General features: G+C 48.7%; 1 protein-coding gene across 11 annotated transcripts in view; it reads right to left on the reverse strand.

Moving 5' to 3' along the window:
* ARID1B (AT-rich interaction domain 1B) overlaps nucleotides 1-22,702 on the reverse strand; it is a 396,315-nt gene that overhangs the window by 65,566 nt on the left and 308,047 nt on the right. For 8 of the 11 annotated variants that reach the window (XM_037126068.2, XM_037126072.2, XM_053668766.1 and 5 more), the window contains 2 exons: nucleotides 22,200-22,289; nucleotides 4,880-5,059 (listed from right to left, as the gene is read on the reverse strand). The exons of 1 other annotated variant lie outside the window; for it this stretch is intronic. In XM_037126068.2, the coding sequence (XP_036981963.2) occupies nucleotides 4,880-5,059; nucleotides 22,200-22,289 (270 nt within the window). The remainder of the gene's footprint in view (nucleotides 1-4,879; nucleotides 5,060-22,199; nucleotides 22,290-22,702) is intronic. 2 more of the 11 variants (XM_037126070.2, XM_037126073.2) reach the window with 2 other exon arrangements.

Raw genomic sequence — 22,702 nt, forward strand, 5'->3', positions numbered from 1 at the left:
GCCCGCAGAGCCAGTGTGGGAATGGCGCCCCCTGCAGGGAGAGCTCTGATCTGCTTCGCCTGATGGCCCAGGGCCCCTTCCGATAGTACCCCGGGTACCACTCTCACAGTTAGTGAGCTGTGATTCCATAAACCCCTTCTCCTGAAACAGACATCTGAAAGATGGCAGAGCTGCCAGTTCCGGGTAAAGGCATCCTGCTACAACGCCAAGCAAAGCCACTTGTCCACGCCCGCTGCCCCCATGGTGCTGTCCAGGACTTCAGGACTGAGACCTGGAGCGGCGCTAACAGGCCACTGGGACCGCCACCGCAGCTGTGCGCTCAGTCCAGGGCGAGGGCCATGGGTGCTGTTGATTTTAATTAGCAATATAATGTAATTACTGACAACAGTTAGCTTTACTAGTCAAAATTGAAAGTTGTTTTATGTTTTTACTTTTCCTATCTTTCTAACAGTTTAAATTGACTTACAGTTTAAACTTTCCTTTCTTTCCTAATCCCTCGGCTTTGATAGAATCATGACAATTACCAGTCTGTTAAGAAAAATTCATGCTTAAAAGAAGACCGCATTAAGTGCCTTTAGCTATAAAATGGCTGCTTCAATTTGCTCTTTCTCTCTCGTTAGTAAGATACTCGGAATACGTCTCTAACAACAAATCGGCACAGAATAGGGAGTGAATACTTCCGCCCGGCACCGCCACTTTACCATCAAACACAGTTAAGGAAGGAGAGAGCTGTAAACACGTCCAGCGCATTACAACCCATTTCAAGAGAGAAAAAGAGTTAAGCCCAAGAGGGAGTGAACTGCGCCAGCCTTTGGGAACACATCCACGGGGCAGACACGCCTCCCCTGGAGGCGGAGGCTGAATTCGGCTTCATTCAGTAACAAGACTGAGGTCCTGGGCTTGTACGAGCAGAGACGAGAGCCCTGGGTCACGGTGACACTGAGGTTGTCATGGGCCTATGAGGGATTCTCCAATAGCTGCTGAGTTGCTGACTAGTGACACCGGTACATTGTTCCTCTGGAACCGAAACAGCTGTACGATGATTACTGTGAAATCCACTGTTCTGGAACTGTGGTCATTTCAAGTAGGTATCATTTAGAGTTTGCCTCTGCTGAATCTATGAGAAGCATATTTTAATGAAGGGAGAAGGAAGACTTCAGATGACACGTAATTCACTTCAGAGAAAAAGCCTTGAACCTGTCTGAAAAACATCTCTTACCATGTAATTTAGAAATAAAAGGCTCACCGGACTCACCCACTCGTGAGTTCTCTGCTTCCTGGGGCACATGTTCCACAAACTGAGGCAGCGGACCAGGCTGCAGCTGAGGGAGGTGGTCCAGGCCCTGCCGGCGAGCGAGGGACAACGGGGCGCAGATTCAGTCTCTGTCACCCAAGGCAACACCAGGGCCAGACTTTCAGCTCTCACAATTACTGACAAATGTGGGAAAAGTGTCTGCGGACAGCCAGTGTGACTGACGCTGCTCCAGGGTCCACACAGACACCGGGGACAGCCCCCTGAAACCGAGTCCGCCTCTCTTCTTCCCACACAAACTCGGCTGTCAGCAAGGAGCACAGCAATGACACAACCCTTTCCACCTGCCACAGGACGTCCCGCGGCTCGCCTGCACACACTTCGTAGGAGCAGCTACAAAATGCGCTTGCTTGTAGGTAGAAAAATACTATTCCACGAAATATATGCAATTGGACATTTTACACACTTATACTGGCTTGATTCCATTTGTATACTTAAATAATTCAGGTTTTACAGTATTAATATACACTTCATGAATGTAATATAATTACATTATACATTAATAAAAATTTTCCCTTCCTAACTTCATAGGAACTTTTTCCTTAATCTCTAGAATTGTTGATGTGTTTCCACAATGATATCCCTCGTTTCTTGAAGGCAAACTGTCTCTTGTGTCCCAGCTGGCACAGAGAACAAAGGAGCCTGTGGGGAGGGGGCACCTAAGGTGGGGGGGGGGGCGACCCACCTGAACCCTGGCTCTGCATGTACCAGCTGTGGGGTCACAGGCAACTTCCTTGACCTGCTCACTTACAAACTAGAGTTAATGCCATGGGCTTCCTGCTAATTAAGAATGGGTGAGTTTACTGGAATTTGAATGCTGGCATGACCACTGTGTATCTTGGTGAAGTCATTTGTCTATTGTCTGCCTCAGTTTCTTCATCTGTCCAGTGGACTGAGTAATAACAGCATGTGAGGACAAAGGACTTAATTTATGAAAAACACTTAGAACAGCACCCAGGACATAGTGACATCAGATAAATGTTGGCTCTTATCACTAAGAACGATTTTGGAGAAGCTACTCCTGACAATAAAATAGATAGAAAAAGACACTGTACGGTATTTCCCCTTGCCCCCCCAAGAGCACTTAAAAGCCAAACCAAACCAGAAGACAGTCATGGAGTCAGTAACAGAAACAGAGATGAGGCCGGTGACCACTGAATCTGAGACGTACACCACAAAGATGCAAGCTGAATGTTTTCCCAAAGACTTGGGTAGTTAACAGAAACGAGGGACACAGACTTCACCCTGGGACCCCGTTCAAAAAGATCAACAAAGAGAGAAATGCAAAGGTAAGGCCGTTTATGGACTCGACTGTGCATGTTCCGAATGTGACTGCCTGTCATTTAGGGGAATGAGGGTCTCCTTGCTGAGGAGACCACAGGTGAGGAGGAGAGGCGGGTGGTTCCGACTGCAGTGGGGCACTGAAGGTCTGCCGGCCACGCACCTCGCCGGGAACAGCTGGATGTCACCTGGGGAAAGGCGCAAACCCAGCATGCAGACACACAGATGCTGTCTTTCCAAGTCGGAAAGCACCAGTATGGGGACTGTCGTTCTCATGTGAAGTTGTTTCTGCTACCAGCCTAAACTCAGTGTGTCCGCCCCAGAACCTCAGAACGGACGCCCTTTCCACTCTGAATCCAAAGATGGTGTGGCGGATGCCCTGGGCTCCGTTTGTGTCAGAGGCTCCAGAGCTGAAGCAAAATTCGGACTCAACATTAGAATCAGAAGCAACTTCTAAGGTTGTATCATCTCATTTTCTCCAGGAAAAGTAATTTCCGCAGAGTAAGTAAGGACATGGCAGCTGGGATGAGCCCTGTGCTCTTAAACGAGGACTTACCAGGTAGTCCTCCGTCCCCCAGAGTGAGTTACCGACGGGTGGGGAGACCAACGGCAAGTTCCATGAAGGCCCGCGAGAGGTAGCAGTCAAGTCCTAGACCTTCGGCTGGCCACCCCCACCCCGTTCTGGAAACAAGGCTGTGACCTTGTCTCCAGTTACAGTCTGTGCAAAAGCCCACACTTCTCTGGGCCTCTCACAATTTATAATCTGCCTTCCAACTTTAAGTTTTCTTCTTTTCATGACAGCCAAAGAAACCCAGTTGTGAAGACAGCCACTGCGAGGAGCGAGGGTGTGGGGGCAGCAGCCCTCTCACGGCTGAGTGGTTCAGGGTCCTGTCAAGGGGGACGCAAATCCCCAGGGCTCCCTGGGGTGTGGAAGTGGGGAGGGGCGGGGAACCACGGATGACGCGGGAGGCAGGGAGTCTAGCACTCTGACTCCATTCGAGAACAGAGGCAGGGAGGGGCCCGAGCAGAGGGCTGGGCTGGGGGCTTCCAGCACGGTTTTCCGAACAACGGGAAGAGCTGGCATGTGATCTAAGAAAGTGCACCGTGAGGACACGGTGCCACACCTGTGGTGTGGAAGGGGCTTAAGTCCCTTTGGAAAGAGAGCATTAAAGAAACTCGGCAACTCAATTTTCAAACTGCAAAGTACTACGAATAGCCGGGAAGGCCTTTCTGAGAAACGGCAGGTACAAAGCCGACAAGGTGTCTGGGTCTCCTGTACAATCGTCTGGCCTGTGGGTGCCCACTCAGCAGAGACCACCAAATGCAAAGGCCTCTGGGAAATACCAAGGCTGAACTCAGTGGCCCCAACTCTGCCGTGGAGGTGCCAACATTTTACCACGGTTCCCTCATGGGGATGCATCAGCTTCATTAGGAATATTCCTGGTATTTTCAGAAGTGGGAAGCTCTGGGAATTGTGCCAGATGATCTCACTCTCTCTAAAGTATGCATTAATGTCTAATTTAAATAAAATATCAAAAAGGTGCTGAATTCAAATGCCTGGTTGCCAAAAGTGACTTCGGAACACAAGTACCGGGGTTAAACCTCGACGAAAGGGCTCTCCGTGTACATGACAACACACGCATCAACTTCCAGGAAGGCAGACGTCAACAGCGCACTCGGGCACAGGGCCACTCACTTTTGTACTCTTGACAAATTTCCCGCTTTGAGAGCCGGGTCTCTTTCAGGCTCTGTCCTGTCTTCTAAGAGAACGAGTGGTGACTGAAAATCAGAACTACCATTTACCTGCTCCAGCACTTCGGGGAAAAACTGGGAGAAGACTTAATGGGACGACGGCCTCCCGAACAGTGAGCACATTACTGTGCGATAATTACACCCAGAGAGGGAGGGGGAAACTCAGGATTCGACATAACAAAACCCGAGTTTTAAATAAGAAACTTTTGAGGACAAGGCTTGTGTCTCTTTCCTAAAGCATTTACACAGAAACAAGCATTTACGCCTTTATTATAACAACGTGTGAAGAGCACTTACCGCGGTGTCTGATGCAGAAACACTTAATGAAGAGTCGCTATAATTACTCTTCCCATCATCATGGGCAACTACGGGGCTGTGGGTTTGCATTAACCTCACATGTCTGCCAGGTAACAAGTAACGGGATCTCACACGATGTTTATAATGCTCAGATCTCAAATTAACACATTAACAAAATCTCTACGACCCACTGCAATGCATTTGGAAAAACTTTTTTCTTCTCTCTTTTTTTGTTACCTTGTGGTCCATACTGGCTCAGCTGTGGACCGTAAGTCCCACCCGAGTTACTCTGCTGAAAGCTACCGATTCCGGGATGCATCTGGCCTCCAGGAGAAGGATGAGGCGACATGGATGGTCCTGTCTGTTGAGGTCCATATTGAGACATTTGAGGGTTTCTTTGTGTGCCTGCCATAAAACCTAAGTAGGAAATAAATGGAAATATATAAATGCAGGTGACAAAAATGGACATGGACTCGTGAGGAAGAAGGGTGGGAGGAAGGTTGGCGCCGGGAGGCTCCCCTCGAGAAACACGGGAAGACCAAAGCTGAGTGGGGAGGATTTTGGAGCTACCCTGGCCCTCACTCTGAACTCTCATTAGAGGTTCTGGGAGCCCAGGGGATCACGGACTTGAACTAGGGAAAGAAGGAGGGAAGGCAAGTTCCCTTAACGTGCCTTGCAGATGAGGTCCCTAACAGAAAGCAACTCTCCATTATTCGGGGATAGACGCTGTGCGTGCTGCCTCAGAGCGAGCATCGCCCCCTCCTCCTCTCCGGGACACGTGTCACTCAAACACCCCACCCCTCTCTCAGGCCCAGGCCGAGGGCACCTGACTCCTAACCAGCACGCAGACCTGTGCGTTCCTGACTCACGAGCTGTCCCTGTGGGTGAGCTGTATACGGCTGGCGGGGCTGCTGTGTATTCCGTTCCCAAACAGAGGGCGACTTCCGCCCACAAACCCATCCTGCCTTGGTCTCCCCATCTCCATCGATGGCACCACCACCCACCCAAAGGCTCACGTCAGGACCCCTGACGCCATCCTCTCCCTCCCTCCCGATTCCCTGTGTGCGATCCATCCACCGGAGCACCCCGTGGGCTCCACCTCGGAGACGCAGTGCCTCCTGTCCACACCTACACAGGCCAGCGCCAGCCACTGTCTCCTTTCCCCACAACGGCCGGCCACGGCCTCGCGCCTCTCTCTCTCTGCCCCACCGTCCAGCCCGTTCCTTTTGGGTCACCCCCACAGAGCTGCCACACTGCCTTCTGGGGACCGCAAGGAGAAATGAGAGTGCGTCCTTCCCCTGCAGAGCCCTTCGAGACCGCCCACCGGGCCTGGAAACGCCTGACTCCAGTGTCCCGGACCCTCTGGGGTGCGGCACCGCCCTCCTCCTGTCAACCCCGTTTCCCGTGTCCTTTCCTCCTCCTCACTGCCCTGTCCGTCCCCGGGCCTCCCGGGACCTCCTGGGGGCTCCTCCGGGCCTGCCTCCCTGACCGACCAGCATGCAGCCACCCGCTCTCCTTTCTCACTTTTCTTCACAGCACTTTTTATAACCTGCCGTCATCTGACTTTAGTTTTGGCTCATCCATCGTCTCTCTTCCCCCACAAAAATGCAGCCCGTGGGCAAGGACGTCTGTGCCCACGGTTGCATCGCAGTGTCTGGCAGAGTATCGGGAACATGCTATGCATCAGAAAGGACTTCGATACATCAACATACAGGCAGGAATGTGGAATAAGCTATGAAATACTCATTTAGACAAAGTGCACCCCGAATCAAGACCTGCCTCTCAGAAAAAGCTAACTCCACCAAACTAGCATTCTAACAAAGCTCTGAAAACCCACAGTTTGGGTTGGTGAGAGTCCCAGCGCCAGGCGAAGGGCCCTGTGGGCTGGACAGGGCAGGTTCTGCCTATTCTGCCGGGGAACCCAGAGCAGAAGCTTCCAGAGTTCAGAGGCAGTGGGAGGGAGAAATGAGGTTTGGACCTGAGGTCAGCCTGAATTAGGGGTTACCTGGGACGGGTGTTCACAAACACTGTGGCTTACGTCACAGGAGAAAAACAGGGTCTCATAACATTGCTTTTCCCTGAAAAGACAGACCCAGAGCTATTCCTCATTATTGCTTCTGTCTAGAGACTGACAAAAAAGTATGTAGAGCTCTCCTTATTATCCCATTTCATTTATTTATAAAGATAAGCCTTATGAAATGGAGCTCAATTGGCAGCTTCCAGATATAAATCAGCATAAGAAATGTTTGCTTTTTCAAATCTGAAAACAAACAGAAATCAGAGCACTAAAATTACTAAAAATGATTGCATCTTAAGATGTTACATGAAATATTTATCTAAGCTTTACTAAGAAATTCTCAGGAGTTTCATATAGAGTCCCGTTTAATAAAAACGTGTTTCCATTCCACACAGGCCGTGTGGCTTTTTCCTTCTTCCAGAGAATGGCTGCTTTCTTCTTAAGGAAAGCACCGGTCCTTTAATTTGCATGAAGCCCCACTTCACCTGCGGAAGTGTCCACACTGACGGGCTTGCGGCCTGATGATGTGGCACGTCCTTGAGCTACTGTGGCCTCTGGGGCACTTACTCTAGGCTTCGGGTTTATTTAACCTGAGTTCTAAGACTCTACTTGGGCAAAGCTATTTCTTGGCCTCTGACTAGTCGGTCCTTAAAAACACACGTCATGTTCCACTTGGACTACCACTGGCATTCTGCAGAAAAACAAGTCTGTGAAAAGGCCCCAAAGGAGGTGGCGAGTCAAGGCTGGATCAAGTGCAATGAGTGGCCACATCAAGCCCCACACCTTGGGGACGAGGTTGCCCGGGTGTGGCAATGACCTCTGCCCGCAGAGGTTGACACTGGGAGGCTTCCTCTCCCATTCGAGTGCTTTCCAGTGGCACCACTTGCAGGTGCTTCCTGCAGCCCTGTCTGACGTGTTCGGTTAGATACAGCCCCTCCCAGCTGTCCCCAGACAGTGAAAGGAGGTGACAACTGCCCCCACTCCCTCCTGAGGGAGGTGACAACTGCCCCCACTCCCTCCTGAGCTCTGCTCGTCTCACGGCAGCCGGGTGGGGACAGGGGCCCAGGGTACAGTGCTGTGTGTGCTGCTTGTTTAGAACCTCGTAGGGAGGAAACATAAGTAAAGCAAGGCACTGCAGTGTGTGCTGATGAGATGAGCGGTGCGGCTTCAGGCAGATCACGAATCTCCCGGGTCTCGGCTTCCTCTCTGTCAGCTGAAGACACGGTTGCTACATCGTCAGGTGGGACGAATGTGGAAATGTTCTGTGGCCCATCACGGGACACGCAAAAGTAAGAGACTATGGTGGCGGTGTTCTGGTCAGTAAGCAGCCGTGGGTATCTTTTAACTCCTGAATACCCCACCTATGCAGATGCAGTTTCCAGCTAGAAGGAAAAAGCTGGTTTTATTCCTACAGTTGTTTTATATTTAAATATGTGGAATCCGCATCACTCCGGTGCTTATGTAACTGAGTAAAACTCCAAAGGGTTAGAAACCACATATCCCTATCTCCTACCCCAGGTCTCCGCTCGCCAAGGCAAATGGTGTGTTAAGGTGCCTGTTCAGAGACAGTTTCTGGTTTGTGTTGATTCCGTATGTCTTGTATCAGGAGTAAAGTTGAACATTTTATTTAATCGCTGTTTTGCAGAACTGCTGGTATCAGTTGCCCACCCTTCTGTTGGTGACTGTCTGTCTGAACTATGACACTAAAAAAGACATCCATTATGAACATAAGTATATTTTTAAAAAGCTGTTGAATACCATAATAATCTAAACAAAATTATGTAAAGTTAGAAGACAGAAGCTGGCTTAAAAGAGAAGTATTCCTATTTTCCATCCTAAAGAGAAACACTTTGCAAGTCTATTCCTGTTTCTCTATCCACAGAATGGGGACAAACGCATCTACCACAGAAGGCCACTGTGGGGATTAAAGGAGGTGATTCCTCCAAATATCGCAGCAGTGCCTGACACACAGTGGGCTTTCAGTAATTATTAGCCACTACTATTATTACATATTGAAAAAGCGAGGGCAGCCTGGTGGGCCAGCCAGGGCAGTGGGCGAAGCCGAGAGTCCTGGCCGTCCACGTCGTTGTGCAGACTGTGCGCTGGCTCCCGGGCCTGGCCTGGGCCTCCTCCCGTGTGCAGAGCGGGGCGACCCCAGTGCCTGGGGGGGGGGGTGCTACTTCTAACTCTGCTGCTCTCCGCGGCTCGCTTAAACACTTTTCTCCGAGGAAAAACTGAATCCAGACCTATACTTCACATGTTTCTTTTTTGGGAGGTATTCCTTGTTTTGTTTTGTCTTAACCTTTATTTTGAATGAAATAAATGTTATGATGTTTCCAAAAATCAAATTTCAATCCCAAATTTTCTGCCTACTTAAGATGATATATTTGATTGTATTTCCTTCTTTTAGAAAAAGCTACTATAAAACGGCAGCTTTCTGTGCACAGAAAGCTGACAGCTAAGAGAATGGAGCTGTTTCTACAGAAGGTGCACAATTTTTGTGGTTACGAGCCCCTGAAGTCACACTTTCTAGCAAGGGGAATTTAGAAGGCATAGATGAGTTTCCTAAGTATTATGAAAGTATCTTGAGTTACTAGAGGTACTACAGCACTATGTGCCCCAAGTAAAGAGCTAACCTGAAAAATTCAAACTTTGGGAAAAAGTTCTACTTTAGACGATTACTATTTACATTATATAAAAGAACTTACCCCCAAATCTTGGGAACTCCATATGAAAATACGATTTGCGCACTTTATCCAGAAGTCTGTAGGAGGTTTGCATGAATGAACTGGCTATTTCTGAGTCCTTCCTTACAGGTGCATACATACAGCTCTCCAAGCCCTTGTACTAAAACACTCCGCAGGAACACGGTGCATTTCTAACATGAAAAATCAGAGCTTCCCCTTTAGGGAAAGAGAGCGTGCAGCTACCTGCTCAGAGAAAAAGGCAGCAGGACGCACACACGTGCATCTGCTGACATCAGACACCACAGTCCCCTGTTTGAAACGGAACACACTTCCCGTCCGGGCTTATTACAACAGCAGTCTGAGAGCGGCTAAGAAAAACATATGCAAAAGTGCTTCTCTGAGCCGGAACGCACCATGACGGCCCCACACAAAGGCATTACTGTTGCCTTTTTAGAGATGCCACGGGCCCTCCATTCTCTGTGGGGATTCTGGGCTAAGCTGTCACACTGGTGACTCCATCCACGGCCACATGACACAAGTGCTGGCCGCGTGCCTCAATCTAACCCTGGCCCTCGGGAATGTATGTGTGACAAGTCGGAGTGCATTAAAAAGAGGGGAGAAGAGGAGATCCTAGTTCTTGAAGGACTGAAAGTCAGCTGAGTGGACACCGAATCCTGTCACCAGGGAGAGTGGTAAACTACGGCGCCAGGCACGGAGCTGGGTGCCAGGACAGACAATGAGCCCAACGGTGCCTGCCCAGCTGGGCTGACTTTTGCTGCTGGGGGGCAGACGAGGACCCAACTCAGACTGGGAACGAGCGAAGTTTCCTCGAAGAAGCCCTACTTAGCCCTCCTAAGCAGACCTCAGTGTGGGTGTGTAGGAATGGTCCAGACACCGCTAACCACGCAGCCTCTGGGATCCGCCTGAGACAGAGACCCATGTGACTAGCAAAGTGGACGGCACCATGTGTTCACTCCTAGAAGCTAAAGTTCCTGCATTCAGCTAAACCCCACAAGTCCATGGGGCGCTGTTCTGCTTGGTCAGCTCTTTTCAATGGTTACTTTAACACCTGACCACTTTCTGGAAGGCCTCCCCACCCCAGCCACTGAATGTCGAGAGCCCACGGGGGAAGTGGCCCCGCCCCGCGCAGCATCCAGCCTTCTCACAGACTTGCTTCTGCATCCACGCCTACCCACAAGGGTTTCCTCCTCCCATTCTGATATGTTGCGCTTCCTCTTCAGCACAACACCCACTGACGGGAGGCACCGTCTGCAACCAAAACATTCGATTGGGCCTCTGCTGGACATGCTATTTGCATGGTGTGCCCGGGCAGCTGGCTGTTCACCACCAGGTAACTGATGTCCCCTCATCCTTCTTGGCCTCCTGCTCCCTTCCACGGCCTCCTCTGGCCACCCAGAACGCAGACACTCCCATGCCCGAAAAGCACCACGCACGTGAGCTGGGGCAGAGCAGTGGGCACACTGCTCACATCTGGTGGTACGACCGTCTTCCTGACCCCTGGACGGAAGACCAAGGCTTTAGAGCGATGCTCTCCTTGCATCTGTCTCTGCGGGACTGAGCGAAGTGTCTGGCACAGAACTGGAAACAAACCCATGATTTTAATGAATGAGAAAGCATTTTCATTCAGAGCCCATTTCCTTTTGCTGTGCACAGTTTAATAAATGTGATGGCCTGGTTCCTTAGTTCAGAGTGCGCTTGAGGAATCATTTCTGGGGAAAAGCGGGCAGCTTTCAAGGAAGGAGTGATGGGCGGCTGACAGCTTCACAGGCCACAGAAAACAATGATTCCCATCACCTTAAACACCTGCCCAAAGCATCCACTCTGTCCATGTCCCCGACCCCCACCCCGCACCACAAATTCAAATTCTGGCTTCGCCACTTTGAGTAGGTGACTTCTGGCAAGTTGGTTAAGAGTCAAGCCTAGGTTGCCTTTCCTGAAAAGTGGAGATGACAGGGAGCCGCCTAAGACTGAAGGAGAAAATGTCCCGGTAGCACAGAGTTCAGAGCCGCCACACAGACTGGAGGCTCTGGAAGTGATCGCTATTCGTGTTCATATTATTTTTCACATAGCCCACCATTTATTTCTTGTCTGAAAGACTCCAAGTTCCCAAACCAGCCTCCCATGCCAGGTTCCAGTACAAAGCGGTTAGCATGGGAAAAGCAGAAAGGGCCGCAAGTCCCTGGACCGTGGTTAATGCATGGAGGTCACATTGGAGTGACATCTGCGAGCCTCCTGGCAAACAGCCCGATGTCCTTCCACAGGCCGCACGGGGTCCTGAGGCTGTGCATCGTCCCCGCCCGGCCCACACCCCCAGCACCGCAGCCCAGTTACAGCTGCTGGGCAGTTCCCCCAACTCCGCTGACTATCCAGAAACCAGTGCCCTTTTCCAGATAGCTAGTTCCAGAAATAATTGGCCTGTTGTGTTATTTGGCTCAGAAATGCTAAGCCTGTCAGTTTCAGGCCACACACCCAGCAACCACAGAGCTGATCAGCTGAGGGGCACCAAACTCAATGCACATCCTCCCGGATCTGGCAGATTCCCTGGGGTTTGCCTATTAAAAAAGAGAGAGAGGGAAAGAGGACAAGGAGGGAGGAGGGGGGGGACTGGATTCGGGTGAAGTGCACGACTGCTACATCTCAGTGCAAAGAGGAAGGACCTTGACTTCTGTTTCCCACTGGATCGCAGGCACCTGTGACAGCCACTGGCTTGATGAACATTTGTGCAATGGGTGAACCAACCCACCGGGGGTTTGTAGGGTTCAAAGGGAGACCAGAGTCTGAAATAAGAAGACTATCCTCTTTCTAGCTATGAAGAAAAACACCCTGGTCTGTGGCCTGGGAAAAGGGAGTCCCGCCTGTCTGCTGGCGGACCCTCACAGAGCCCTGGAGCTCATGAGAAAAGCCCCCCATCTTGTCCACACTTGCTCCCACCACCCCGTGAGATGGTAACAACTTGCCCTAAAGTTTATTCCAAAGGCACACCATGTTAATTTAGATATCACATTACAACCTGATGGTCTTTTGATTGCCATTTTCTATGCACCCAATAACTAAAGGCAGGACTGTTGGGGGGCCGGGGCCCCACGCAGTGGGCATGTTCCACACTGTCCTCTGCAGGGCCTTGTCCCACGGATATTCACGCCGGCACCAGTGGAAAACTCCCGCATGGACCACTGATGCTTACTGCACAGCTGGTCCAGTCACGCTCCGTCAGGACTAAGGAAAACACTACTTCAGTGTCTAGTATAGAGACGTGTTAGATTGAGCCACAGAGACGTTTTTCTTAATAATAAAAAAAATCCCTTCATTGCTATTGTAGAATTGGCCCAACAGAAAATGAGCATCTAAAATATTTATCTCAATTATCATTAAATAAGTGAGTTTTCAGGAACTTTCAATTATTTCCTGCAGCATTATACTGAATATTTGTGGTTTACTAAGTGGATATTTTTCTTAGATTAAAAAAAAAAACATGCTATATAATTCTCTCACTTATAAAAAACAAAATTCTTTTTATTTCTGTTTATTTCTCCCATCCCAAAACTGTACTTGAAAAATAACTAAATAAAAATTAAAAAAAATTCTTATACAAAAGAAAGATCCAGTGTTACTGTTGAAACAGTAGCAGATAAAAAAAATTAAAAGCTACTGACTTCTGTAGTCATCGTACACAAATCTCATTTGCTCTATGGGAGATGAAATAAATGCAGCATATTTTTATGCAGGAGAAATGCAGGGAAACGCTTTACTGAATAAGAAAGAGTTTATCTTTGGAAGTACTTCAAAACCCTTCAAAAACAGAATAAAATTATATTTAACTTTTGGGGAGACAACACGGGAAGATGGAGAGCGAGTTCCTTAGGTGTTAACGGGCGATGACAGTTGTCCCAGCTCTGAACCCAACGCTGGGTTAGGGGCCAAGGAAAGCGCGAGCTTAAGTTGAAGGGTAGTAGAGAACTGATTTAGAAAGAAAGTCAAATAAATTAGGAAACAAGACCAGGAAATTTCAGAAAATTAAAGTGGAAGGCAACTTAACATGGATCTTAGCCTTCAACTGTATCTCCTTTTCCTTTTCGTGCAAGTCACCAAACTCTGCAACATGAGCATTAAAGATGTTCACTCCCGTGGGAAAAACAGAGTGAAACGTGAAGCCCAGATCATCGTCCGTCCACCCCACGAAAGGGAAGAGAGCCAAGGAAGTGCGAGCTCGCCGGGCGAACACGGGAGGGCGAACACAGGAGGGTGAGCGTGTGCAGAGCTGATTGCGCCTGAACACGGCGCCGCATCATACGGCCGCGGCACTGTCGGGGCACCGAGACACCCGAGGAGCCTCAAGCCACCAAGAAGCAAAGCATGCTTTTCCTTTGGCACATGGGCAATTTATTTTCACACTGGCATCTGTTAAAAATTCACAGGATGGCTGCCTTGTTTCCTCAAGCCGGTTCACTAAAAGATGTTTCCCAACACGTGTGAAATCATGGTCACACGCTGTGCCGCCTCGGCAGAGGGGCTCCGACGACAAACACAGCGATTTCTCGTCACAAACAGGTGTCAGATTCCCATTTGGAGGGAAGGAGATTTGGAAGAATATGCTCGTCACATTTTAGTATCTCCAGTGTTCATCTGCCTGCCTGCTCTCCGCACACCATGCCTGCTTTGGGCAGGACAGAAACGAATGGCCCCCACGAGGCTGTGACCCGCCCCCCAAGTTCTCCCAGCTGTGCGTCAGGTGAACTGGCAGAACGGCCCCTCCCTTCCCCACCACCACAGTGTCCTGCAGTCGGAGGCACCGGAGGCAGCACCTAAGCTCTCCCCATCCACCTGACAAAACCCTCTCAGCTGCTGACCTCGTCTGTCCCTAGGAAAACGAGTCAGGGGGGTTCGCACTGATTACCCTGATGGGGGGGGGGGCTCATGCTTTTGCTATTACCATTTGCACAGTGCGTTCCAATTCATAACTTCTGGATTCAGGATGGCATTTGATCCATGGGACAATCCATGGGACGTGCCGATCCTCAGTTTACAGAAGAAAGCAGGGATTTAATGAACTATCCAAGGTTACAAAACTAGTTAGTGGTAAAGCCTGTGCCTAAACCCAGATGTTTTGGTTCCAAAACTCCTTGAGGATTCAAATGAGAAAAGCCCATACTATACGAGGCCCTGGCCCTCAGAGCTCTAGTTGGGGACAGCAAAACCATGAACCCCAGCAATGGGTCCCAAGAGGACTCAGGCTGTATGGGGGCGAGGTGCCTGGGCCACGGGGCAGCACTCTGTGACAAGTAACGGCTTCGTTTATCTGTTCACTCAGCAAACCCAGACTCAAACACCTAGCAGGCGCCAGGCTATTCAGGATTGGTAAAAACAGGCAAGGGGACCCCATGTTGGGGAAGGAGTGGGGCTGAGGTGTGGGTGACAAAGGGTGGGAGAGGAGAGTCTATATAACGATCCCCCAAGAGGCCCAGCATGGGGGAGGCAGTGAGACAGCAAGCGGGGACTGGGTGGGATGAGGAAAGGCCTCCTAACCGAGCCTCGCAGGGCAGCCTTTCTCTGAAGGCAAAGGGAAGCTGCTCCAGGCTTCTGTACGGAGAGGACACAATCCACCTGGTCTGCGGAGGCAGCACGGAAAGTGGGCAGGAAGGGAACTGAGCTGCACCTGGAAGGACACTGGGAGCTGCGGAAAGAGCTCACGGGGCTGGGGCCCGGGGTAGGATAGTGGATGTCTGCAAAGCATCCCGGGGCGGGGGAGCGTCTGCAGACGGTGAGGCCTAACGCAGGGCAAATGCCGGAGAGAAGGCATTGAGGATGCCTTTAGCTCTGCGGCTCGGGAAGCCAGGCAGACAGCGGTCTTTCCCCGAGAGCCAGACCCAGAGACACAGGAGAAAACATCTTGTCACAAACAAGTGCACGCAATGCACAATGTTGGGTTTACCAGAGATCCAGATGTTCTCAACCACTTCCACTGGAGAATAACGAGCCGATTACAAACGAGTGATAACTATTAAAAACAAACTTAAATTGGCAATTCAAAAAATACTGCATGTAACGAAATGAACAAAACTATGCTTCTTAAAAAATATTTAAGGTTTACACTAATGATTCCTCAATGACTATAAATCTGCTTTTATTTGTATGTGATACTTGTTTTCCCTGCCTTTCTGTGAACAGATCTCTCGATAGAAGACTCAATACGAATTTAATGATAACTCTAGTCCAGGTCCTGTACTGTTCCTTCACTGCGGACTAGCTTTGGCTTGGTTCACAGTCCAGCCCAGAGTTCTGAGGCTGAAGAAATCAGAAACAGCTTTCTAGATATTCTCTCTTGTATATAACCTCCCATTTGAGTTCATTTTCATCTGTCATGGATTATTAAAAAAGGGATCCTCAATTAAGGGCAGAGGCTAAATTAATTGCATCTGGGGTTGGGGGTGGGTTCATTAATTCCTTAACACACTGAGCCGCTAGACTTACACAGCAATGTACGAGGAACGTGGTACATACTCTCTTTTGACAATACCCTTGGTGCTGAAAGGCAGCACAGTTTCATTTAGGATGCTTACAGTATAAATAAGAACACCTTCATATACAAGGGCAATTAGAAAGAGAGAGTAAGAGAAAATTTTCTGACAACCTGTACACCCTACGAAACATGTCAGCACCTGCAGATTTACTGCCACACTTACAGGGAAATAAAATAGTGTCTGTAGATCGTAAAAACAAAAAGAAACCTTAAATTCTAATTGCAACTTTGTAACAATTGTCTTCGTACAGAAATGAAGGAGACCACCAACTTCATCTGTTCTTGACAAGAAGTTAGATCAATTAACATATTAAAAATAACTTAAAAAATTTTAAGACCCATTTTTGGTGTAAAAAAATCATTATGAAACCAGTTAGTAGCATTAAAAACTTTTCAGAAGTGTTACTTATTTTCACCCAACTAGTCCTGGGTTATAAAAAGCGTGGTTTTGGGGTGTGTGGCAGGGGGTGTTGCTGGAGGTGGCCTCTGGACAATTCATTTTGTGCCAGGCTCTGGTGTGGCGGCCCCGGCTCAGACAGACACGGGACCTGCAGGGTCGCAGGGACGAGTCCGGGAGGTCACTGGGCACAAGTGGCGCCTTGAACCTGGCGCGGAAGTGAAACATCTGCAGAGAAACGCTCCCAGCACAGCACAGCACACGACCCACGACGGGAAAGTCGAAGAAGTCTTACTAACACGGTGGGCCCTCTGAATTTGATAACAAGAAGCATTTTATTCTCTGGCTGTCCTATACTCTAACAAGATTTGACATTTCTGAATGTGTGCAGGCTGAATTACTTCCCGTTGCCCAGCTCACTCTTGGTTGAACACAGATCACGTGTGGGCTCTTTGGCAGACGGGGATTGGGGTGGGGTGGGGTGGGGGGTGAGGACAGAGCATAAACGTTTTGAGTCAGTTCTGGCCCCCAAGAGCTCGTTCTCATATGCGGTAAGACCCTGGGTTTATTTTAAGAGACTGTTCTTCTCTGCCCCTGGCATTAAAAAGAAAGAGGTGCTCTAAGCAAACAGAATGCCTAGAAATTTGACGAGGCATTCTCAAAATGCAGCATTAAAGAGTAGGGGTAACACTATCCCAAGGCAGTTAACACTGGATTCATAGAAGGAAAAATGTAAGGATGATGAAGGCACAGTCTACTCAGTCTATATAACATGGAAGTTGGGAATGTCCTACTTTTGAAGTACAGAAATTCTGATTCACCTTTTCATGGCGGCACATGAGAAAACATCGGAGAGAGACGCGTAGACAGAGGGAACAGATTGCTGGTAGCCACCGGGGCAGGGGGTGATGGAGGGGTCAACAAGGTGAGGGAATCGAGGGGTACAAACTGTAGTCACAGAAGCAGGGACAGGATGTAAAGTGCAGCACAGAAAATACAGTCAATAATATTGCAATAACTATGGACGGTGCCAGGTGGGGGCTTGGGAATACTGTGGGGAGGGGGACACTTTCTAAAGTATAGGACTGTCTGACCACTGTGCTGTACACCTGAAATTACCACAAAATAATACTGAATATAAAAATGGTAAGGAAAAAAAGTTCAAAAAGTCTAAATATCTGCCCCCACCTCCTCTGGATAATGTCACTATTTATACCTAAAAATGGAGCTACTGATAAACATCCTGTGAAGGTCATACTCCAAACACGAGGACTCTGTCGCACTTTGGACACACAACTGGCAAGAGCCAAGTCCGGTGAGGACTTGGGGTATGAAACTGCAAAATCTGCTTACTTCCTCCGTGTCCTGCGACGACAGTCCCCACAGGACTTTGCCCGGCTTGTCCGACGTCGGTGCCACTGACTGGGTGAGAGCCGGTTCTCCCCCCGGAGACAGGCAGCCTGCATAGTGACTTTGTTTCACCGGTACAGAGGGAGGGCACGGCTGTCGCGTAGATGGACATGAATGAGGGCTGGGTGGGGTGCCACCTGGACATTCTGTGAGGTTGCACCCGGAACCCCTTTTGCACGGACCCCGTGGTCACAGAATGGCACCAGAGCACTGTCCCCGGCGACAGACACATGTCCAGTGCAGCACAGCCCCGGGACAGCGCCCACCGCCCACCGCTTGCATCTGTGTCCAGAAGGGGAAGGTCTCGGTGGCTCTGCTTCCAACCCATCTCAAGGACTAATTAAATCCTCATTACTGCCTTCTAATTACTCCAACACTGTGGGATTGCCCTGCAGAAGTCCCTGCTGGCATACCAGCCGAAAAGGGTTAAACAACCCGTGTTGATTCTGAGAACTCAGAACTAGTTCAGACCCTCAGAAAGCCACCAGCACTAACGTGAATATTTAACTAGATACCACTGTGAAAATTCAGAGGGAATTCAATTAAAAGGTTTTCAAAAAATTAATTCTGACCTCTACATCTGCCCAAATAAATAAGCCTTCTTGAAATGTTTTTACCTAATTGCTAATCCAATAAACTAGAAGGGCATTTGCTAGTTTCATTAAGCCGAACATTTTATAGGGGTTAAAAACGCGATCATTTTGATGGTAATAATCCTTACACTTATTTATCTACTCCAATGGCTATTCCATGTTCCCTCCAAGCCCTCTTAGAAAACAGAAAACACATTCTTAAGTCATTTCCTATTGCTCTTTCCAATTTTAAAGATGTGTATGTTAGAGGTTAAGAAATAAGGACAAAACTCATCTGAAATTGTTAGCTACAATTCTCCTGTAAAATTTATTGCAGAAAGTTAGGGTTACCTTCACTGCTCTTCTGGCGCCCAGGCTTTGCCAAGTGCTTCCCTTCTCTCTGTACCCACAACATCTGTCCGTGCCCACATTTACTCACACGGATACTGTTACGGATGGAAAATATAAAACTACAGAAACTCCGTTATTCTCCTCTATACATAATGTGGGGAAAGGGTGACTGATGTCTTCTGAGAAACTCAACCCAGAGCCACCAGATAAGGAGGACCCTGAACTGGTAGGGTGCCCCGCCAGCCCGCCGCCTCTGTGCCACCTTGAGAAGGGCCAGTTTGGTTCCGATGCTAATGGACTCTGGTCTGCCCAATTCTCCTAAACAGGGTACAGAGTTTTTAAATAGCAGTTCTTCCGGACTGGGGATACCAGGACCAAGTGGGAAGCAGCAGCAGCAGCAGAGCCAACGTTCAGCTTCTCGCGCTGGGAGGGACAGTGCGTTGTCGGCACCGCTGGGCCCCTGAGGGCTGGGGGCGGGGGCACCTGGGAAAGGGCACCTCCAAACCCAGGCGGGCTGCGTCTCTTGCTTTGTAAAGGTGTCTCGGGACAAGTGTGTTTCTAGGTTCCTTGCTAAAAAAACTGTGTAACTATCACATATTATTAAGACAATGAATATGAAAGGCACGGCTCAGTTTGGCCACTTCAGCCCTGCGCAGCACGGAAGGCACGTTCTTATGTATCCAGATCCGTGTCTTCTGAGAAAGAATACATTTTTTAATAAGATGCTAACTCACCAAGATATATTTTTTCTTCTCTGCACCTTTCATCATTTCCCTAAATGGGGGTGGCAGGGGCATATAATTCTAAAGGCATAAAGAAGTTAAATTATGCTTTAAAACATGAGATCGACACACTGGGGGGTAGCCGAACACGCGTTTTCCTAGACCTACTCTGTGCCGTGAGCACGGTCGGCACATGTGACGTCGTGGTAAAAACAAGCAAGAAAAACATGGCTACTGTTGCATCCAAGCATTGCTATGACTGTGTCACCTGCCACCAAAATATCTGATCAGATGTCATTACGAGCTAACATTTCTTCCTGGGTTTCAACAAATAACAAAGTCAGTAAAAAAACCCCACTTTCTTGCTACCTAGTATTTATTTTTTCATTGTGAAAAATATATTGATTTAAAAATACATACAGAATAATGCTATAATCCCATTTGGCATCTCCCCCCGCCCACCCCCACCCCAATTACAGTCTATATTCAATACTATTCCACATTAGTTTCTGGTGCTGGCTTGCTTCCCCATTGTTCAGGAAATTTAACTCACACAGGGCAAAGCATCGCCCAATAGTCATTCCAAAGTGGAAAAGTCTCCTGTTGGGGGGGGGGGGGGGGTTGGTTGTCCAACCAACGAAAGATACACAGGAGATGCGTACAGTGTCCCTAGCACTGTTCAGAGAAAGTGTGAGAGGCATATTCATGAAAACGAATTCGGATTTAGCAAACTGTCAAATTTGTATCTGCTACTGGAAGGAATGTCATTATAACTACCCAGACTGTTAGGTATCCATCACCAGTTACATAGTATATTATAAAGATAATCAGGGGAGAACAAAGAGCAAACACATCAACCCAGCACTTTCCACAGAGTGACATGGGAGGAAAACCCTAGACTGTGCCTTACTAATACATTCGACTTTCAAGTTTAACTATGTTTCCTCATTGGTGTTTCGTCCTTGACAATGGGGGTTCTACACTTTCACATTTCGTAAACACGTATCAGTTGGAAGGGCCGGGGGAAGACCTTGTTAGAGGATCTTGGAAGGGTTTCTCCTTGTTAGTTCTTAGAGATAAAGGTTAGCATTGTAGTACTCTCAAACAGGGTGCCCCTTATCCTTTAATGCTGGCAAAAGGAGGCACGTTCTCCCCGCGGGGATGATGGGAAAGGGCTACGGTGAGGACGGAGTGAGGTAACGAACACCTTCGTCTCAGCTCTGGGTCTGGCCCGAGCAGCCCCAGGGCAGCGCAGTTCCTTTATCCCTCGCCTCCCCCCCCCACCCCGACCCTGGGACACAGTGCTGAGTGCAGCCGAGAAAGGCACTTGGCCTTGGTGCACTTTCTGTGAACTTCTGCAGGGTCTCCCAGACGACCAGCGCCGTACGAGGAATGAACACAAAACGAGCAGTAATAGAGAGGGTGTGAGGTATGGGAATGACTTACAGGAGGTCACAGTAGACAGTTTAGAACAACGAATGCACACATTACACAATTATTGAAACATGTTGTAGTATGGTTAGAAAGCAGCAGTTCTCAAAGTATGGTCCTCAGACCAGCAGCCCCGGCAAACCCTGGAACATGTCAGAAATGCAGGCGGTCAGTGTCCCCCTTCAGACCCACTGAATCAGAAATCTGGGGGTGTGGCCTAACAATCTACTGCAACACCCTCTCCTCTTGTACACTCTGAAATTTGCAAACCATTCATTATTCCATTATTAAAACATACTGGAGTACCTTGATAAGGAAATGAAAGTATGAACCATACAATAAATTATAATAAAAAGTTAAATATGTAAAGGTATTCCAAAATTTCATTTGATTCCTACCAGTCATTTCAACACTAACACTGCATAGATGAGGCTAATCCATCTTTCTGTTGGCATTACTTTCTAGACAACGTGCTACTGATTTTGTACCATGTGAAATAAACCTTGTAACTCTCATTAGGCGCAATCGCCACCTGTATAACTCATACAGAAATAATTATAAAAATTAAGGGTCAGGAGCCTTTAAGTATTAGCTACCAAGCCACCGACTTCTGCCTTCCGAGTGGAGTGTGGGCGAGTGTGCTACGAAGAGCACTGAAGGAAGGTGGCATCTCTGGGGAGGGTGGGGCCGGCCTGGCTCACAGGCGGGGGGCGTGGTCGAGCTCAGCACCGCAGGTGCAGCAGGCCCGAAAACCCCAGCCTCCACTAGTCTGGGTTAAAATCACTGCACCACCACCACCAAGAGTAGCTTGAGTAGGGAGAGGTCACAGGGTTGCATATGTAAGAAAACTTGAATGTTTGAGGGCTTCAGGAAAGTTCTTTTTTCCGGCTCTGGCACTAAGTAGCCTCTGAGAATAAGGAAAAATCTTTAAGGACCTTACTTCCTTCATTTGTAAATTGAGGCGACTGACCTCCAGGACCTTTTAAGATGGCTCCAGTTCTAAGATCCTATCATTTTATAATGATAAGGTCCTACTATGTGCTTAAAGTTTTAATATTATCATGGAACAAATAACTGATCAACAGGCACACACACACACACACACACACACACACACACTAACACCGCACTTCACTGGGACCACCGCCCAAATCGAACTGTCACCTGCACGGGGCTAGCTCAGCATCAGACTACTGCAGTTGTGTGCGCACTGTGCCGGGTGGTGCTATGCACACATACATATTCTTTGAATCTTGAGCTGTATTTTGGTAGAATTTCACCCAGTCTGCAGGAAAACATCCTTCTTTTTTGTATTTGTTGTTAAAAGTAAGTCCTTGTTTATTTTGTTCATCTGATGAGGAAACACACTGTCCTTTAAGAATTATTTATGATCGTGGATATGAATGGGTAAGCTGATTCTCACAAGCCTCACCTCGTTCCTGTGGCATTGGGGACTGGCTCAGGGCGGGATGGGCACTCGGCTCGGCCTGGCTCCCGGGCGGCTGCGGAGGCATCTGACTGCCTGCAAAACACAGGGGGGAGTGGGGGTGAGGAACCCTTTGCATCGATGCTGTGACTGCGCAGAACCAAGGCACAGTTACACTTACTTAATCTTTACTCTCACAAACGAACGGTCCCCTGCACAAAGACAGAGCTTGAAAACGCATGCTGTCTCACCCTTTTGTGTGTGCGTGTGTAAAACAACCAGGCAACGTGCATAAACATACTTAGCAAATGACCCCCAGAAAAGTTCAGTTTCATACTGGATGAGTTCCCAAACTCACAGACAAATCAATTAGGGGCTGCAATCTCCCGACACACACTTCTTCGCTGCATTTAACAAAGCCCAAGACCGATGACTTGAACTCGCCCTCTGGAGTTTAAACTAGTCTCCAAGTGGGTGGGCAGGCATAGCGGCCCACAGTGTTAACAATA

This window comes from Artibeus jamaicensis, unplaced genomic scaffold (assembly GCF_021234435.1).
Source record: "Artibeus jamaicensis isolate MK-2021 breed Jamaican fruit bat unplaced genomic scaffold, CSHL_Jam_final contig_497, whole genome shotgun sequence".
NCBI lineage: Eukaryota > Metazoa > Chordata > Mammalia > Chiroptera > Phyllostomidae > Artibeus > Artibeus jamaicensis.